The 21665-nt window shown below is 39.1% G+C and overlaps 1 protein-coding gene across 1 annotated transcript in view; it reads right to left on the bottom strand.

The window, feature by feature from the left end:
- babam2 (BRISC and BRCA1 A complex member 2) overlaps nucleotides 1-21665 on the bottom strand; it is a 118441-nt gene that overhangs the window by 7155 nt on the left and 89621 nt on the right. Inside the window, exon 8 of the mRNA XM_004559253.3 lies at nucleotides 5974-6073. Coding sequence (XP_004559310.1) covers nucleotides 5974-6073 — 100 coding nt within the window. The remainder of the gene's footprint in view (nucleotides 1-5973; nucleotides 6074-21665) is intronic.

The raw sequence follows: 21665 nt of genomic DNA, 5'->3' as shown, positions 1-21665 counted from the left end.
GAAATGTCACAGAAGTCTTCAGCTTACCACTTGAGAACTAAATAAGCCGTTGTTAACAGCTCTCTGCCATAGAGAGTTTGACAGTCTGTCAAACGTAACAAGAAAAAACCCTCAACAATTTCCTCATTCTAGTCTCCATTTTTATATAATGTGACGTTCTTTTCCTGACTAAACAGCCTTTTCTGTTTTTCATATAAAATGCTGCAGTGCTCACTTTAAGGCTAATTGTGTTATTTCTTCTGTGTTAATACTGCATTACTGAAAAAACGCTTTCAATATTTGTTTTAAATCCATTTCTTAGAACGTCACCTTAATCTCTCAGAAAAGCCCAAACATATTCTGTGAATCGTTTTCAGTTTTGGTTGACTGCTTTTAGTCAATAGAGGGATTGGCAATTTGTTTACTGAACATAAATGGACTCACTTGTACACCACAGGAGTGGTTTAATTTACCACATTCTCAAGCCAGTGATCTCAGAACACACAAACATTGTATGCACAAAATGCTGCAACTGACTGACGTTCACTGAGGGAGTGGTACTGGCATGCTGGATTCTGGCATGTGTGCCCGAGCTGTTGCTGCAGCCTTGCCCACGATAGCACCATCTCTTATCTGCTTCCACTTGGTGGAAACCTGATTGCACAGAGGTACTGAGACGAGATGCTCCAACTGTACTTGCGGCATCACTCCGCCTAGCAGCTGTTTCAGCTTGACAATGCCCACCCCCGCACTGCCAAAGTAGTGCTGGCCGTCCTGGAATCAGGACCAAATCCAGACACTTCCTTGGCTAGCATTTAGTCTCAAAATGTCTCCTACTGAACATGCCTGGGACATGTTAGGTCAATGTATTCATCAGAGGCAGCCACAATTAATGACCGTGGCACAGCTGCAGGCTGCACTCATCCAGGAATGGAGAGCAATTACTGTGGAGTCCATGCCTAAACAGGTGACAGGTGCTTCCAACATGGCCAGAGGAGGTCATACCTCATATTAAACATCTTGTCTGCACATTTATTGTAGTGTAGGTCGATAAATCTTGTTCAAACGTAAGTTTCTGTTTTTTTTAGCTAGTATATTTTTGAAGGGTGAACCAAAACAATTATTATTACGCGAGGTTGTATCGGTGTCAGTAAAATCTGACGACTAAAAAAAGTCAACCAATTACTCGTCTCAACCCTAAGCAGTCAAAAGCCTGTAGTAAAAGTGCATGGTTCCTTTGAGGACAGGATGTATCATGATTAAGCTGGAGATGGTGTTATCCACTGCTACTGAATATTTGTGATTACTCATCAATGTTGTATGAATGACAACGTTTTGTGAAAGTAGTAATCTTTCAAACACACAGTGGTATGTGTGTGATCTCTGTAAGAACTCATAAAGACAGGCACACATTGTGACTCAGCCTCCTGTTCGATTATGTTTACATGAAACGGTGGAGGCGGCAATTTAGCTTTCTCAAAAGCTGCAAGGCCACATACTCAATAAGCTGTTTATGTAGTTACACTGTGTGTGTGTGTGTTTTAAGGGAAGTGTGGATCACTGCACTTTCACACCCATACTGAGAAAGGATTTCCTGCCCCCACTCAATGTACGACTCGCAGCCAAGTCGTTCCATTGGCTGCCTGGAGGTTTGAGTGATGCAAGAAAGGTGATCTTGTTTTGCAGGTATTCAAACCTGCCCGCACCCATGACACCCGCACATCCATTTATTGTGTTTGTGCAGGTGTCTGTGGAGAGAGTGATGCAATAACGCCGGAAGTGCTTATTGCAGCATTATTAAGAAATCACTTCTCTGCCTGTCACACATTCACACCACCCCCAGCTTTCTTAAAGTGTGACTGATCTGATATTTGACTGCAAATTGATTTTGAACATCAATGACTTTTGATTCCCCAAGTTCCACAAGTAGATCTAAATATACACACACAAATACTTATTTACAAACCGCTGTTATTACAGCTAACATAAAACTAGATGTGAAAGCCTGTAAACTACACAAGAAATGCCAATTGGGTGAGCCAAATTTGCCAACATAGCCAGCCTGATAAGGCTCATTTTTAATCTTTGTTTTTACACTGTGATTCGGGTTTTTGTGGTTGTATTGCATTACATTAGGCTACTGTTCTGAACTTCTTAGGTCTTACCATCTGACAAATATCACCCATGGCCCAATAATAGAAATAAAAACTGAAACAGTTAAAACTAGACTAAATGTAATATTTTTATACAAAAACTAAATTAAAATGGGCTAAACCACAATAGGAAACTACATGAAACAGGAGAAAAACCCCACTACCAACCAACCTACAGCAAAATAGCTTAAAGATGAATAAATACACAGTTTGATAAAACAATATATAAAAATCTAAGAAAAATTTAATGAGCGCAAAAATGAAACACAAAGTATCCAAAACAGGTCTGGCAAACTGGAAATTGGGAAACCTTTTGTCCTGGGATTCACATGGATGTTACTTTGACTAGATTACCCTCCTACATATTGCTGTCGACCAAGCAATGCTACCCCCCACGGCAGTGGTCTCTCTCAGCAAGACTCTCCTCATTGTAAAAACTGCTAGAGAAGTCCATGAGAAACATGACAAGTGTTCATCCAGCCTTAAACTATCCACTGAGCATCCACAATTACCACTCCCAAACCATGGCGGCCTACCGCATAACCCCACAGGCCAACTACAACAATAAAAGGTGCACATAAAAAATGATCACTTGAAGGCAATACACCCATATGCATTAATTTCCACTTAGGAATAATTAAGATCTGATTATGATGTGTCAGTGACAGAAATAAGTGCACACAATTTATAAAAACGTGTCCACATATTAGAAATATCGTGACTCACTCTTGAATTTGCCGTCTACTCAAGCTGCTGGGAAATGTACTCGCACAGCTCATTTCTTTCTTCTTCGTATAAAGTGAAGAAGTCACTGTGTAGATTAATCAGCCTGATGATTCATGCGATGGGCACTCTCTGGGCTAGTGCTACCGCCACTGTTTCAGTGTTAATACAGTTTTATTGGGACTGAAGCACTGATGTTTACGTTCACATTCATCCTGTGCCTGAAAGTTACGCTTCGCCAATGTCTAAAATGTAAAAGTTTGTATATGAAACCTTTTCAAGTATCACTTACACGTTTTAGGACTATCAATCAATAAATGTGATTAAAAAAAATGGAATTTATTTATTTTTTTGTTACTTTTTTTTTTTTTGATACAGTCATAGTTGACTGAAAGAAATATTGACAGTTGCCAATATTTCCAGAGGGGGACATTCCAGACAATTCACCCGTTTCATTGTGGAATGCTAAGGAATCAGTAAAAAAAAACCCAAGAGCTACATATATTACTCATAGAATACATAAGCAAATGCCCACAAACCTAAACCAACTAAAGTGAAATTGTAAAGAACACCAAAATTGAACCTCAACACTATGAGAAACTGATAAAGTCATTAAGGAAACCGTTACCTCAAGTTTTTACTTCTAAAGTTAGTCATACAACCTACTGAACCATGGGGTGTACTTAGTTTTCCCACGCAATGCTTCTTTAGCTTATGTTACATAAACAATGATATAGTGTAAAATATCAATATGCTGCTGTCCATCTGAGGTTGTATTTAAATTATTTTAAGACTCGAGATTCTTTCTATTATGTCCTGATATGTAAAACCTAAGAAATGAAAGAAGGTGTATTTTTCTTTCATTTTTAATTCAAGAACATTGAAGATGACGAAGCACAGGGTGCAGTATGGTGTGGAGGCTGACAGTATATAGCAGCCATTAATGTGTGTTGTAATCATGACCCTGTTAACATATATGTTGAAACAGCATGCAATAGATGTGAACAGGCCCTTTTGCAGAAACACAAGTGCTCTCACAAGAGACGAACAATGATCTTTAACACGTAAAGAGACACCTGAAAAATGGGGAGTGGAGCTGAAGCAGACACTCGAAACATTTTATTACACATTTCCATAATTAGATACTCTGTGTCAGTCTCTCAATCTAATTATCACCATCGTGTCAAAAAATACGAACAGCAACTAAAGATTATCTTATTGAAATTGATTGAGTTAATCACACGTATACATTTCACAGAGCCTATTAGGCTCAGCAGTGGATTTTCATGAGCAATATTTTGAGCGGTGCAGACACCAGGTGCTGGCATCAACCAGCGGAATCAGCTGTCACACTCACAGCTGAGGTATGTGACAGTATAGCTCTGTCGATACAATCCTCACATCTGGAATAAGTGGGAGTAAATAAGTGATGTGTTAAAAACATAAAATGACTGCACAGCTTGCCCTTGAAAAGACTGTGAGAAGCTGAGATGTTAGAACAATGTATTTTTTTCCCTTTACCATGATTGTTGGCTTCAGTTAAAAAAAGTGGAAAACATTTACAGACAATATATATAAATTGTGCTTTGTGTCTCTGCTATCAACTTCAGCCCATTTTGAATAAGACACAGCTCTGTTTTCTAGTCACAAAGTGGTTGTTGGAAAAACAATGCTCGTATTGACTTGTGTTTTGGAATTGGGTGCTTTTTTCACCAATAACATTTTCTTATCTCTTATGCCTCTTTCCTCCACTGCTCCCGTGTTTTATGGCATTCCGCAGGGATCTATTCTGGGTCCCCCTTTACTTTTAATCCTTTCATTTATCTAAAATTGTTCACCTGATCCCTTCAGAATCAAGTGATTTTTAATGAAGCCATATAACATTTTATGTTAGTTTTATTTGATGTTTGAAGAAAATAACACTTACACACTGCATTTGAACAGATTTAAATGTGTTCAAATAATGAATAAAAAGTGATATCTGTGGAAGAGCTAACAAGATTCTTCTTTGCCGTAAAATAACAAACTAATAATAAAATATTAGATGTGAACTTATTAAAATTAGAACACAGCCTTCTTGGACAGTCTGTACAGTTAGCTGCATGGAAAGCCATATTATATGTCAGATTATTCCATTAAAATGTTTCAAAATGCGGTGCTAGAATGAACAGGGTCAAGGTGTCAGTTCATTTACTCCAATCAACTGAAGCAGAGAGCTACCATCTACAGCTACCTGTGTCTGCAGCCTATATGTTGTATAATTATAGGATTTTAACATGTGAATAATTTAAATATTCAGTTGTTATGATGGGAAAATTAACTATACACTATACTAAAAGCGCTTTAGTACCAGGCTGTAAACTTGTTTACTGTTGTTCTTTAGTGTATTTTAGAGGAATTGCAGTTTCACACTGGCTTTATTTTTTGGCTTCAGAAGGTCGCTGCTTGGGTAAAGTAAAGCAGCAAATGTCTTGCCCTAAGTCCTTTTAAACTTGCTTTCTAAAAAAGGGATAACTACATTATGAATAAGACTCCATTTCCAAGCAAAGGCTGTGACCTCTTTCAGGGAAGTGGGATGGGCGGCCGTGACTTAAACAACTGAAGACATGGGGGTCATCAAAGGATGTAAACGTTCCAGATAGTATGCTGGTGAGATTCCAGGTGAACAGGAAGAGATAGAGGGTATGCCTGTGTGCATTATTTGTGCGCTTGTCTGAGAGGCTGTGGGGGGATGGGCATTTGCCTTGAGGGAAGTGGCATTACATCGCGTCCACGCTGCATATCTACTTGTCAACCTGCGGAGGCCAAGGAGCCCTCAGACAGCCTATGGAGGTTGGCCAGTACGCCCACGCTGGCAGATGCCAGACACGCGTGCATGAACACACACACATGCACACACATGTACACACAGCTTGACATCAGTGGATGAATGCTTTGCTGCACTAAGCCTTACAAATATGCAATAAATGAGTCATATACCTGTCACACACCCACGCGCAGAGTATAGAATTTTGATCTTAAAATACAAAGACATTAAGGGTTACAAATAATGTAAAACAATACATAAGCACAAAGAACATCTAGCAGCACTAATGGGGTGTGTGGTGAACACTTTTACCTTGTTGGTGAGTAACTGACACACTTGAGGGACGTAATCAATTAAGCATCCTCCACTGGGAAATGCTGGTATATGTAATGCTGAGGAGCCTCCCAGAGCACTGATGGGAAAAGAAAAAAAATAACAGTCAGTCTGGAAATTCACATTAAAGCTGCACATTATTTATCATGTTACATATTTTTCTTATTATTTTAAACCCCAAAACACATTTCAATTGAAGTTCAAATAAAGTGAAGACTTTGAAACAAGCTACATGTGACCACTTCACGTTACAGAAGGTTAACCAGTATGAAGCACAAAATTATTTGCTCCTGTGCACCTGAAATTGTCTCACACACACAAAAAAGAGCAAATCGAGCCTGTGGCATCCTCTTCATTCTCCTTCACTTGTTCAATCATTATTTTTGACGTCCTCCTGATTTAATCCTCCACCACAGCTCCATTAGTGATTAGCTCATGCTTGCTTAATCAGGAAATCTGCTGCTGCAGCTCTCCAGTGACTAACCAACTGGAGTAGTCACTCCCTCAGTTTTTTTTTCCTGATCTGGGGGAAAACAGAGGGAATACCCTGAGGATGGGTTAAAGGTCTTAAGAATCTGCTTATTGACTTTTAATGCTTTTTTAAAGATACATAGAGGGGGGATTTGTTGTCTATTTTTAGTTCATCCCTCATTATAGCAGAGCAGTCACAGGACATTTAGAAAGGTCGTTATGTCCTTTTAAAAGTGATGCAGAAGTGGTAGTTTATCAGGTTAAGCGTGACTGATGCAGACACCAACAAGCTGTTATTTCCAGGGCGTAACATAATGCCACTTTGTCTCGGTTGTACACAAGGTGTCCTTTGGTTTACAGCACTGATGAGACAGGGTTGCTACTCAGAGCTAGCCAGCTCAAATGTAAAGTGTAGCTGGTGTTAAGGGACATTTTTTGGGCATTTTCATCCTTTACTGGACAGTCAGTTGGGGATAGACAAGAAAGCGGGGATAACTAAGAAGTAGCTTTCCTTTCTTACTGACATTACTGTCATCTGCTCACAAATTATACGGCATTTGCTATACCTCATGTTAAAAATAAGATTGTAATGCCAAAAGAAAAAACAACAACCTGATGTTCTGCAGTGTGAATGTAGCCTATGGTAAATGTCAGTCACATATGCTCACATAGTCAAAAATGATGACCGCACCAATTCCGTTACATCATTCACATCTTCCCAGATGAGAAATCTTTTCCACATTCTCTCATTGTTACAAGCTGAAAAGCATCGACAAATACACAAGAATTGCAAAACTGTAGAATTTCCAACGAAAGGCTGTGGGAGTAGTAAGGAGGAAAGGTGGAGCACCTCATGATGCAGCTAACCTTACTGTCATGACCAAGACCTATAAATTTTTATGAGAAAAATGGTCTTAACAGAGGTTAGGAAAAGGCTAAAAATGACTGCACCTCCTGACTCCGTACAGTGTTAGAGATGCATTTAGATAAACACATTCTCATGACAGTTCATCATATCACATACAGGAGTTACAAGTTTCCAAAAGTGGCTAAAGATAAGAATCACACCCAGCCAGAAAGATTCAAATCTGCTTTATGAAACAGATGCTCGGCTGAATATTAATGAGGTCCTATTCACTGAGAAGCAATGCATGTCATGAAGCCATTTTCATTGTCAAAATCCTTTTCTCAAGAACTCCAAAGCCACCATTTACAGTAGGCTTTGTGCACATAATTAGCATTAGGCTGTGCGTTTCGCAGTGCACCAACAAATGGTCGACTGAAAATGGCTTACAGCAACGAGGAAAGAAGAAGGCTTTGAAAGTGAAAACCTAAATGGTGCCCATCTATCCTCCCACAGATCTAAGAATAGCTCCATATCATTCAGATGGAAATGCGGACAGAGGCACAAAATAGATGGTGGTGTGTTCGTCATTCATCGGAACAAATGAGATGCATTTTGGATTTCAGCGGTTTTACCCCGGGAACAATCATTTGAATGGAAGCTGATTAGAGGTTGGTTCTTCCATTAACATTAACAACAAGGTCTTCCAATATGCAAAACTTCAGTATACATGAGAAGTTCGAGGAACGAGATGTCAGATTTTTACAGAATTAACCTCCACAATTACTACAAACGACTAGTGGTCCCCAGACAATGTTGGCCCTGTGCTAATAGGGCTATCAACAGAGAAGAAACTGAAATTTCAATGTCTGCCCAGCTACTCAATGTTAAACTGGATTGCCATACTAAAACCACTAGTCACTCTGAAATGGAGTAAGAACCTTCAAAATATAATTTAGACTCTGGAAATTTCCTTTCATTCAGTAGCTTAAAACTTAAAATATACACAGTGAGACATTTAGTGGACAAAAGAGAGATTAAAGAAAAATGCTGAAAGGCAGTGGCTCAGAAGTCCTCTTAGAAGCAAATCTCGGCACTTATCAGCTATTTTGCAATGCATATGCACAGTTATTTGTACGGTCACCTTAAAGCTCTTATCTACATGAATAGGTAGAGCCACAAGTTTAATTTCAGTGCTCACAAGATCAAAAAAACCTGCTTATATAAGATCAGGTTTACTTTATTTATTCTAAAAGTAGATAACTTCCTGCGTTAAACCAACCAAAGCAATATAAGCTGAAAACCTAAATAGCAGTGGTGTTGCCTCAGTCACGTGGGCCTAGAAACTATTTGGCAACTCCCTGGCTGTCTCTTTGACTGCGTGGGGAGTGGTTTCTGGCTGTCACAAGGTGAACCCCATCGCAAAGAAGGTGCCACATAAAAAGACATTCTTGCAATCACTTTGGTCACTGATGTAACTTCCCCTAGCTTGCATAGAAAATGTCTTGTCTGTAAACAGTAACAACTGCTCAAGAGCAGTAGTGAAAAGTGCAAAAAGTGTGATGAAAATCAGAAACAGAGACTGTAAAAGTTGCAACAACTGATGTTTGTCAAAAGTTGCAACTTTTACTTTGAAGGCAAGGGTCCCTGTTTCTAGCTTGTGTAGTTTGCTATCAGCTAGCAACAAAAGCAAAAAGCAAGGAGGTTTTTAGTGCAGTACCATAAGCCTCTTTGTGGCTGACTTCACCTAACGTCAGCCTCCATCAACCATTTGCCAACCACTTGGGGAAATACACATTTCTGCCTAGCAGCACGTGTTTACCAGGGGATAGCCAACCAATCACAAGGTCTGTCATGAGTAACTGGGGCCTAAAATAGAATATCACAAATCAAAATAGCTCACCAAGGTACCATTAAACAAAAGCTAAAAAGCTAAATCACCTGACAAATCAAGAACACACATGCACAAAATTAAAAATCTAGAAAATTTGCCCAGAACTTCCAGAAATCAATATGTAACTCATTTTACATTGTGGGCCACATACAGCCCACTTTCATCTTAAGTGGGCTAAACCAGCAAAACTCTCCTTTCTGTCAGTGTAAAGATGTTTAAATACACATTTAAACCCAATTAATATAAGAAAAAGCAATGCAATTTTAACAATATGTCACAGTTCTTCTATATTATTATCCTAAATTCTATTCTATATGAAATACTGCTGTAGTAAATGAAAGAAATCTACCAACAAATAAATAAATGTGCAAAATTACAGAAAGGATTAATTTCTCTCAATGCCTAGATGATCCTGCGATTACAAAGGTTTTTATTAATTCACAGAAAATATGCATTTATTTTTATATTTTTATTGTGGCCCCATTGTAAAACAAACAAACAGGAACTTCTCTGTCATTTAACTGTTTATCTATTTCTTTATTACTTTGGTCTAACATGAATGAAAGCGGTCTTTACCAGTAGGAAAAATTGTAAAAGTGTTATAAGTGGTAACTGGAAATACAGTCACAAGTTTAAAAGCTACACCCTCCTTCATATATTCCAAAGCCATCAAGTCTTTCCTCTGCCAATTCTGGTCGCAGGGCTTTACATTTACCTGCATCAAGTATCAAGAGCATATCTAGACTATAATAGCAACTTTTATTTTGACTTTTCCCACCTGGGAACCTTTGAGCTGCCTTAGTTTATACCAAAAACTTCCTGTTAAAAACTCTGTAATAACCTTTATGGATCATTTTCACAGACAAGCCTCATGTGAAATAAAGTGTTCACAGGCTGAGAACTCCCCCTGATTAGTGGGCTGACCTTTATGTGTTATGTCAGCGGAGATCCCCTGGTGGGGTGAGAAAACACTGACCAAAGTGATATGATATGAAACTTTTTCAATCTGGGTCTCATCTCGAGTAAAAAATAGGTTAGAAAAATGTTCCCGATACGGTTCTGTCACTTTAATAACATGTCTGTGCTATCAGGCTTCCAGCTTTAAAGTGCTTTAACATGAGCATGCTGTGGGTGGGCTCAGAATCGAGACATAATGGTGTTTTACTTTCAAAGTGGCACCCTGAAGAGTCCCCGCTTCTGTCTTCACTGGTGACTCCACTCTCAACACTACCCACACATACTGGAGTCATCACGGAGACATGCTGCCTAACACAAACCCTCTGAGCAATGGAACCCACTGTATGACATATTTACAGTGGATTGTGTACATGCAGTCATGTAAATATGCAGTACAGCGACGGGGCTGCCTGTGACTTCATCAACCAGAGAGATTATCTTCTGTGACTCAGGTGGATGGTGACGAAGCTTGGTTTGTTTGTGTGTGTGTGTGTGTGTGTGTGTGTGTGTGTGTGTGTGTGTGAGGGAGATAGGGTGTGTATGGCAGTGCAGTGACAGTGTTGGATAAAAGCTCAACTGGAAAGAGGGCAGCTATGATTCATTATCAAAGTGAAAGATGAGGCCAAGAAGGACTCTTTTGAGATTCAAATGTAGTTTCAAAGCAGTAACATTTCCATTTTGATTGCCTTCTTCATTTCCTAAAGCCTGGAAAGTCATCTGAGGCCCAGAGGAGTCTGCCGCTTGAACTATCCAAGGTCCTACTTTTCCACTGTGACCTGACAAGGCACCTTTGGCCCACAGCAGCCACAGAGGGCAACCATCGTGGCTAAATATTGTCAGCTTTAGCATCCATCTGGGTAAAGTCAGATTAAAAAAAGCAGAGACTGAAAATCATCCATAAAATAGTTCAAATGATGAGTACAGCAATGATGTAAGCCTTTGTTAGATAAATGGTTTTTATATGCATGTGGTATGCTTTTATTTGCTCGTGAAGTCTCTTTTGGGCTTTTGAGAGCACTGTGTTTGCAGATTTTTATTTTTTCCATGAATAGTTTACTCTGAATTTCTGAGATCGTCTCTATAAATAAAAAAAAAAAGGACAAATTTGATTCATCAAGCGAATGTCTGACACTTCCATAAATTATCAATAAGTCTTTCATTTTTATCAATTTCTATTTTTAGCTGACATTAACAAATTTTATGGTGGTGTTTGCAGTCCTGCTGCTCTTTACTGAGAAGATGTTTATATTTTCAACTGACAGTCTGGCCGCCATGATTTGTGCGTGCATCCGGTCTGAGGCAGTTCTAAATCTGTATGCACAGTACAAACAAATGATCCTCAGATTTGTGCTTTCATAAACATGATTTGAGCACATGCACTGTTTGTGAATGAGGCCCTGTGCAGTGCTCCAGTGAACTCAACTTAGCACACCTGCAGGTTGTAAAGGTGAACTCACTGCACTTTGACTTTAAACGGACAGCTCTCTTTATAACTGTGCTCTCATTCACTAACGAAAGTTACACAAATGTCACTTTACCACTTCTACTGTAAGAAAAGATTACGAAATTTTTATTTAATCAAACAGTCTAATTGCAACTAAACTCTCTTACTGTTGTGTCTCATTAAATGAGGACAATGACACAATAAACAAAGACATTAAAACACTTGAAAGAATCCTATAAAACATAGTGAATATCTAAGATCTCCAAGGGGAGTGTAGGACACTCCTGAGTTTATTTGAACAACGAATGAAACAACATGTACCCAAGGCGCGTCTGTAAGATATCTAAGTATTTCCTGGATCAAGAATTGCTGTTACATGATTTCAATGAGGGGAGAGATGAATGATAAAGCTTCAATAGCAGTGTTCTTTGAGTGAAAAGGTGGAATGACTTTAAAATCTCTATAAACCTTCAAATACAGTGAAAATGATGAATATAAAATGTGTCAATGATAAAGTGTAGTGCACTTTGATACAGGAGATTAACTGCTGCAGTGTTGCTCGGGCAGTGTGATAATACACACATAGTATCTCCATAGTCAAGGACAAACAGGAAAGTTGACTGCACAATAATCTCACAGTTGAAAGAAGGCAGAAGAAGACTTTTTTTTAAATTAAAAATAATAATAAAAAAAAAATAACAATAATTTTTAAATTAACTATTTTTTTTCTTAAATGTTTAACATAAATTTGAGGAATTAACTATTTTGAAATTTTGGATTTTAGAGTCTACTTTTGTTTCATTTGATTCCTGGTCACGTGGCAAAGAAACAGATACAACTCAAAAATGTAAGTATTAAAAAAGTATAAAATCGAATGGGTTCATAAATGACCTCACTTTGCCATTTCAGTCACTAAACGATATTTTGGCTTCACGTCTGCATGCTGGTCTGATGACAGCTGTGGGAGAGTCTTGTTTTTGCCAGGCTAGTGCTAATCAAATGTGACCAAACACCCACACATCCTCAACTTAGCTGATATTTCTGAATTATTTCTACATTTCTTTTTTTACCTGAAGGGGAAAAAGAAAAAGAAAGCTTTAAACCTATGTTTTAAACAGTTTTTGGAGATCTGATTGAAGAAACACAAAATTGCAGAGAGACAGAATAATGACAAAAGCACTGCTATCAGTATCTGGTATCTGATAATTCACCGGAGAAAACTCATAGTGTATTTGACCGGTCAAAACAATTTATATATATATCATCTGAAAGTTCTCCCTTTTTCACTACATTTTGATATTTTCTAGCTTCAATTCATTTGTGTTAAAATAATTTTTTACAATAATGATGTTTTAACATTCACCAAATGTTGGGAAAAAAGCATGTTAATATTTTTCTGTATGTGATCTTGCTAATTTTTTCTTTTTCTTTCATGCATCTACAAGATTCTTTTCATCATTTGTTTTGGACGGGATTTCTTCGTGCAGGCAAACGGCAGCATTTCCGGTTTGGTGACCTCAGGATAACCTCTCTGCTGTTTACAGACGATCCAGTTGTTCTAGCTTCATCAGTTGGTGACCTCCAGATCACACTGAGGTGGTTTGCATCTGATTATGAAGAGGCTGGGTTGAGAATAAATGCTTTCATTCTGAGGCAGTTTATCTCATTGGAAAAAAGGGCGGAGTTCTCACTCTGGCTCAGTTCAAGTATCTCAAGGTCTTTTTTAATAAGTGAGGGGAGAGTGGAGACTGACAGAAGGATTGGTGCAGCATTGGCAGTGATGCAGATGCTGTACTGGTCTGCTGTGGTGAAGAGGGAACTGAACGTGAAAGTGAAGCTGTCGATTTTCCCGTCAATCCACATCCCTGCCCTCGCCTATGCCTCGAGGTTAGGTAAGGACTGAGAGAATGAGATCCTGGATACAAGCCGTGGAAATGAACTTAATCCGTAGAGCATCTGGGTTTAGAGATAAGGTGAAGAGTTCGACCATTTGGGAAGAGCTTCAGAGATGCTACTCCTGCACATCAAAAGGAGATAGGTGAGGTGGTTCAAACACCTGGAGTATTTGATAAAGATGCCTAATGGAAGGATGACAGACCCAGGATAAGATGGAAAGTGTACATCTCTCAGCTGGCTTGGGACACCTGTGACCTGGACCCAGATATGTGGTAGAAGATGGATGAATTGATGGACGGATGGATGGCATCGACAGCATTTCCTTTACCTATTTATTCAAAGTGATTCATTCCTCTAAACTGCTTCATCAAAGTTGTATTAATACATGTAGAACTAACAAACAATCGTTAGTACTTGCTTGTTATTTAAATGCATGTGAAGTAGCATCACAAACCTCGCTTTGCACAGACTTATAGAAAAACACAACATCTTCAAGGATACAAGGAGGGGGAAGAAGTGGCAGTGCTTGGAGCTGCTGAGAGTGAGAGAAGTGTCTGCACTGACATCTTATACTGTCAAGTAGGTTTGCTGGGTTAGTGCTGAATTTATTTTATCAGACTGACAATTTCTGACTGTGACAAGATGTTCACAAAACCTTGAAAAATATCTGATGGAAATGCAAAGATTTTCAAAGACTATAAAACACCTCGACAGACCCAGGAGAAGGGACACACAGACACACACACACAAACTGTACACCCACACACATAAACTTACACACATCAGCAGGCAGGAAAGTATGTGCATGCATGCACACGCACACAGTAACACACTCACACACAGGCACCTAAAGGCAAATGCAGATACACAAACATTAGTGCACTGCAGCCTAAAACTGTCTCTCTGTGTTGATTTTTCTGGGCTCCTAAATCTGGTTTGGGGGCAGAGACGGTGCCCACTCGATTCTTTTATGCAATGCAGCAGGTTTTCTGGGGGAAGGAGAGATGTATCCAACTCATCTCATGGGCACAGTACAATCAGGTAAACGAGAAGTAAAAGTGAAAATGAAAAGGGCGATGAATCTGGTTATGGAACAGTTGGAGAAGGAGACATAAAATGAGAATGAACTGAGAGCCTTCGCAGATGCGTGTCTCTCGATGATGACTCCAGAGCGATATTAAATACTAGAACTCTCTAATGTTGGTGCAAACTGCACAACACAATCTCCTTACAGTACTACAGTACACCTGAATGAAAATTACAGTTTAATACACAAAGAAAAACTGCAAAAACTTCTCTGGAATAGGTGGAAAAACATGACGAAGGTGTGAAGTAGACCTCCACACAGACCTCCACTCATATTGAACCCACATAAAGGGCCCAACACTGCAACCAAGAGCTTGTTGAAAAAATCCAGTTACCAGACACCACAGGTCACCAAAAGAGCGCCTGAGCTCACGCTCCAGAAAGTCTGAGGTGTTCTGACAGCCCAAGAAGGATCCATAAAATAGTAAGCAGGTGGTTTTAATGTTGTGACTGATTGGTATGTAGTCTTACATTTCTCTGTGTGGCCTTAGTCTCTTTCTGAGCTTTTTCCCCATTCAGTTTATGTTCAGAATTAAATATATTTGAGTTAGTCTGTAGATAAACAACAAACATATTCCCAGAAACAGAGTCTTATTCAACACAGGAAAATGATTGGACCACACAGCTATTTTCCATGTAGTTTTCACTGTCTACATTTTTCAATGAAGAATTTATTAAAAGATGCAAACAGCACATTTTTTGCATAACCATCCGGGAAGTCCTTCAAGGGAAAAATAATTGGCTGATAATTGGCTGATCACCTAAAGCATGCCAGTAGCCGTGCTCTTATTGGCCAGTAGGTTCTTTATAGGATTCCGACTGTGCTAAACAGACTTTAGTTTGCTTCTAAGTGCACACTTAAACCCTTCTGATAGTGTTTTTTTCAAGTCTAGTCAAGTTTGAATCCTGCTGCTTTGCAAGGTGAGGGAGCTTTGGACATAGACAACTTTTTTCAACAGTGAATTTAAATGAAAAATGAAGAGCAGACTTTCAACTTTGATTCAGTGGGTTGAACAAAAAAAAAAAAGTGAGGATCTAAAGCATTTTTTAACACAATCCTTTTATTTCAGGGGTTCAAAAGTAATTGGACAAATGAATGTTGTGTGTTCACATCTAAATCCTCCAAATTCAAGCACCACACCTCAAATCAATTCCAGGTGTTATATCTACGTAATTGACAAATTAAATAACAGAAAATAAAATGTTTATTTCTAATACTTGGTTCAAAACCCTTTGCTGGAAATGACAGCTTGAAGTCTTGAACTCATGAACTCATGCTGTGCCAGGCCTTTGCTGCAGTGAGTTTCAGTTGCTATTTGTTTGTGAGCCTTTCTGCCCGAAGTTTAGTCTTCAACAAGAGAAATGCATGCTCAAATGGGTTCAGATCAGATGACTGACTTTGGCCATTCAAGAATATTCCACTTCTTTGCTTTAATAAACTCCTGGATTGCTTGGCTGTATGTTTTAGGTCATTGTCCATTTGTATTATGAAATGCTGCCCAATCATTTAGCTGGATTTGAGTAGACAGCATGTCTCTGAACACATCAGATTTATTCTGCTGCTTCTGTCGTGTGTCACATCATCAATAGACAGTTGTGTGCCAGTGCCACTGGCAGCCATGCACGGCCAAGCCACCACACTGCCCCCACCATGTTTTACAGATGATGCGGTATGCTTTGGATGCGGTTGCACGTCTTAGTTTTTTCTTGCCATTAATCTGGTAGTTGTTGATCTTGGTTTCATCTGTCCAAAGACTGTTTCCAGATCTGTGCCAGCTATTTGTTTTTTTTAGCAAAGTCCAACCTATCCTTTCTATTCTTAAAGCTAAGGAGTGGCTTACACCTTGCAGCGAACCCTCTGTATTTATTTTCATGCAGTTTTCTTTTTATGCAAGTGTGGTATATCGATATGTCTATATCCTGGAGAGAGTGTTGTTCAGTTGGTTGGCTGTTGTCACAATGGAAATGATTCTGCGATCATCCACCACAGGTATTTTGTGTTGCTAAATTCACCAGTGCTTTCCTTCTTCCTCAGGATGTAGATTCTGTCACTCCTATTATTGTAATATATCATATATATGGACCTAGCTGCATACCTGTTGGCCAATAAAGATTGTTTTATGTGACAAATTTTCCATGACCCTGACAAGAAATGTTAAAAATCGATATAAAATTGATATTCAGGGCATGTGGATAACAAAGCCTTCAGTTAAAAGATGAAAAAAATGGCAGTTCTCTCTGCAGAAATCATTCTATACTTAATGTGAGACTTATTCTAAGGAACCTTCAAGGAGAACACATTCTGCCTCTGTTTATTCCTTCATATGTACATTGTTGCAGTGGTGGATACTATATGTAGGGCTCTCCTGCTTGTCAGGACAAGAAGACTAAAACTTTATTCCAGAATAAATTAATCTGCCTCCCTATAAATTCATGTAGCATCTTCACATATAACAACCACTTGTAACACATTTCTGGGCATGCATGGGTGCGTGAATACAGGTTTGAGCCTGGACTTTTAACCCACTGTGAAAGTAAAGTGTGCGGAGCAATACTGAGCCATCATTATAAGATGACAGAAATAAGTATGACTGCTGGACTGAATTTTTAAACCTAGCGTTGTCTCCTCAACTTTTTTGTCTCCGTCTGTGAAAAACTCCACTGTGTGTGGGAATGGCAGGTGAAGAGCAGAGAAGAGACACTGAGATATTTTACATGCACGCACGCGCACACACATACAAAAGGACTGTATAGTAGAACTGTAGGTCTAAGATAACCAAAGACAACCATAAAGCTAGGAAATGTCTTTTGCACATGGGTTAAGGTTAGGCATTCTGGAAGGTTGATAACCACCTCTGCTGCCCTGTCAGTGATGCTGCAAGGAGACAACAGGACAACTGACATACCGGTATGTACAAGCAATCCCTGACAGCTCCAAACATTAACTCTGACAGAGTTTTTTTTCTACTCCTGATCTGTATGATGTCATAGCCCTCGCTATTTTACTCCCTTGTTTGTTTAGGATGTTTAACCTTTATGTTTAGGACCAAAGAGGGGTGTTCCTTAAAGCGGGAGGAGCTAAAACACCTTATTTTAGATGGAGCATGAACTCAGAGACAACTAAAAGATAAATTTTAAAAGTGTGAGTCATGAAAATCTACTCTCACAGAGTCCAAGAACAACAATATGCTGCTGGAAATGAGCATAATAAGTAGAATTTAATTTGACTGTTTATAAAACCAGCATACACCCACCTGACGCACTTAATCTCAGTGACCATACTACTGCGTTTACTCGTTAATATTCTGTTTCGCTGGAATGCTTGAATCTCGCATTTCTAGGCCTGATCATACCATGACCTCCATTACAACACAAGTCATTAAAGACATGATTTGGCTTGACAACAGATTCTGTGTAAAGACGCCTCCAAAGCTTACTTTTTTTTCCTTTGCGCGCTCTAAATGTCTACATCTATTTAACACTTAACAGCTAATTTAAACGAGTAGGGAGGAAAAAGCATAAGAGCCACAAAGCGTGACACCATGCTTTTCACAGTATATTTTCTTCTAGGCTTCCCTTAAAACATTATATAACAAATGAAGACTGAATCTTAACCAGGTGCATCTCTGAACCTACAGAATAACAGTGTTTTTACTTCTCATAATCAATAATTTCTACAGAAAAAGAAGCAAAACGGTCCTCATCAGAGACAGGAGCCGATGCAACAGTCTCACACTGTACATTATCGGTAAAAATGTGGGTGTCGGTCGGGGTATTTCAACATTTTTTTTTCTCCCATTGCTGCTCTGTAAGGCAGAGAACATTACACTGATGGACACGGGAAGAAAAGGTAACAGGGAGAGCAAGAAAGAGAGAGGAAGAGGGAATAGACGAAGAGGTATAACACTGTAGCTCAGGGGGCTTACGAGTTTGCGTTCACGGAACTCAGATCTGAGCCCCTGCTGAAGGAGAGTAAAAGTGAGATATCAAACAACTCAGAAGTGATGTGAGAGAAGAGTAGAGAGATGGAGGAAAGAGAAAATGAGAGAGGGAAAAAGCTCTCCGTTTTCCTGTGTTGTGTGTGTGTGTTGTGTTTTTTTTTTTTCCTCTTTTCCTCGCTGTGTTTCAGTCGAGCGAGGGACGACCTTGCTGGGTAGAGCACAGCGCTTCTCTCTCTTTTAAGTCCCACTCACTCTCTCGGTTCCCTTTGAGGATCAGCCAGAGGGATCAGCAGAGGAGAGAGAGTGATAGAAAAGCGGAGAAAGATGGAGAGAAAAGAAACAAGCGGCAGACATGTGAAAACCGGGAGGAGGGGTGGGTACAGAGACATACGACGGAGGAGACAAGAGTTAAGAAGTTGAGAAAGTAAATTAAGAAATACATGGACAGGACAGCTATGAAGAGAGTGATAAAATGTTGTAATGCAAGCAGGCAGGTACAGAAAGCTTCAAACGTCTGGACACTGAATGGATGTAATTGCCTGAAATCCAGTGGTACCAGAACCAAAGCTGAAATGAGCTGAAGTTGTCCACAGCTGCTTCGCTTCCCACTTTTTAAGTAACTTTAACATTGATTTAAATTCTATTTGAGGTATTCCACGTTTGTAGGCGCCCTTAAATCAATTGTTAATTCAGGATTTTAAAGAGTCTGCAATATTTTTATTGCGACATTCTTTGTGACAAATAACGGACTCCAAGATTTCTGCTATACAGCCTTGGTGAGCTACAGTTCTAGTTGGAGAGGCCCTGCAGCTTGCAGCTGATACCCAGCGGAAATAGTTTTTCCATTTAACAAAAGTCACGTTTTTGATACTATTCATAGCCAGCATATTCAGCAGATGTCTTGAAGTGTATAAAATTACTTAATTATCTCTCATTTTGTCTTTATTGGTAGTGGCAGGGTCCTGCCTTGCCATGCTGGTTTCAGACTCTGAACAACAATGCAGTGTGTAATCCTGTGCATCTCATCTTGTTTGCTTTCTTTGCACCATATCAAAGCTATATGAAGTTGCCACTAATTCAACGGAACATCCTATTGCCACCGCTTTACATTTAAAGCATTCAGCTGGAAAAATAGCAGCTTCAGTCAGCTGCCTGTGTCACCAAAGGATGTGCTCAGGCACCGCGTTGCATTTTGGCAGCACTCAAAACCGGATTCAAAATCAATGTAGTAATGCATGAAAAACTGAAGAAAATGGGATTGCAGCATAAGACTATGGGCTGGGCTGCAGGTGCGTGTCTTTACTGTGTGTAAAATGTGAGCTGTTACACAGTCGGTGTGGACTGATTAAAACACAAAGATATCTGCTGAGCCGCGTAAGAGATGCATGACTGAGAAATAAAACTGAAATGCCTTCTGCGTAGGAGAGTAATGGAACAAGAAGAAGCAGCAGCCACACTGGGCTGTCAGATAAGAAGTTACAAACGACAGCGCGACTACCCGCTTCACCGTGTCCTGCTTTAGTTGAAAACTGCAGGTGCTGTGTGCAAAATGAAGTGAGATCACAGGCTGGGAAGTTTCTTGGCTTACTGTATTCACAATGTGAATTAGCATGGTGAATGGCCCACATTTCAAAACTGCCAAGAGGATCACTTTGCTGCCATCCTGCAACAGTCGCATTCACGGTAAAGAAGTCATTTCTTGAAGATGTTGATAATTCCATTAATTCTAATTAAGGAAAGATTTGACAAAAATAAGCATTTAAGATTATACTTAAGAGAATTTATTTAGTTTTACAAACGATATAGATTATTTCAATACAGTCTCGAAAGGTAATATATTGAAGAATCTACTTTTTAAAAAAGGGTACAACAAACAAGACAGTAGTTAATACATCTAAATAATTAAATTATTGTACTGTAACAACATTTTGGAAATGTTTTTTTTTTAAAGCATTAATTATAACAAAGACTGTTTAAAACCAGAACCTCACAATGAAACAGACTGATCAGTGAACATCTATCATGTCTATCATATCTATCTATTACTTTTACTCTATTTCCTTGGATTATTTCTCAAAACACTGAACTGTCTGCTCAGTTCAGCTATGGTTCCCCAGCTGCTCTGCACAGCCTGGTTCTCCCCCTCTCTCAACGGGCTCAACATCTGCGACCCCTTCAGCCCTGCAGTAATTATTCCTCTTTTCTAAGTACAGTCCTCTCTATATGTATCTATCAATCACATCTAGCTAGCTCTGGCTCATGTTAAAGCAGCCTTATGTCGAAATGGGTGTGAACAATACAGGTTGCAACATTAACATTAATTCTTTTGGGGTCAAAATGACTCCCTCAGTTGTTCTAGGCAACAGTGGCTGTATTTGTTTTTCTTTTGAGAACTAGAATTTACTATAAGATAAAATTATGAAATATGATTCTGACAGAATAGCATGATTTTTTAAAATATCAATAGGTTAAAATTAAAATGGCAAAAAAGATTCAAATGAGGTCGCATTTACCTCTGAACTGAGAAATATAATTAGTTCATCCTGGGGTACTGAAATTCCTGCAAAATATTCCTGATACCATTTTATGAGACTGGGATGGAAATCAAGTCCTAGTGACATTTGACCACCAGGTTCTGGAGGATAAGTGAAAGTTTAGTTTTAAGACAACCCCTCAAGGTCTCTTCAAGACCTCTGACTTCCTAATTTTCTATAAATCCAACTGAGTGCGGCAGATTTGAAGAAATTCCCACAAGATGTTCAAAAGCATTTATGAAAAGGTGATGAATGTGAGGTCTAAGAGACCTTTGAACAACAAATGGATATTTGGGATCTCTTCACGACTTAGGGACCGATATGAGATCACAATATCTCTGACTACCAGATTTTAATCAGCTCATCATTGAGTGAATGCCTTCAAATTTAAAGAAATTTTCCTCCAGCTGTTCAAGAGATATACTGGGTTCAAAAGGATGAGAAAGACTGACAAAGGCACGACCTGATAACAGAATGCCTCCGGCCACAGCTGTCGCCAGCACAGAGACATAAAATTCGTGAGATGATTAAAAGATAGAATGACAGAAAGACTGCAGACATAAAGAAGCCTGGAACATTTTGACACTGAATTGATGTAGTTGAT

This window comes from Maylandia zebra, linkage group LG19 (genome assembly GCF_041146795.1).
Source record: "Maylandia zebra isolate NMK-2024a linkage group LG19, Mzebra_GT3a, whole genome shotgun sequence".
Lineage (NCBI taxonomy): Eukaryota > Metazoa > Chordata > Actinopteri > Cichliformes > Cichlidae > Maylandia > Maylandia zebra.
This window is presented reverse-complemented; position numbering and strand designations above follow the sequence as displayed.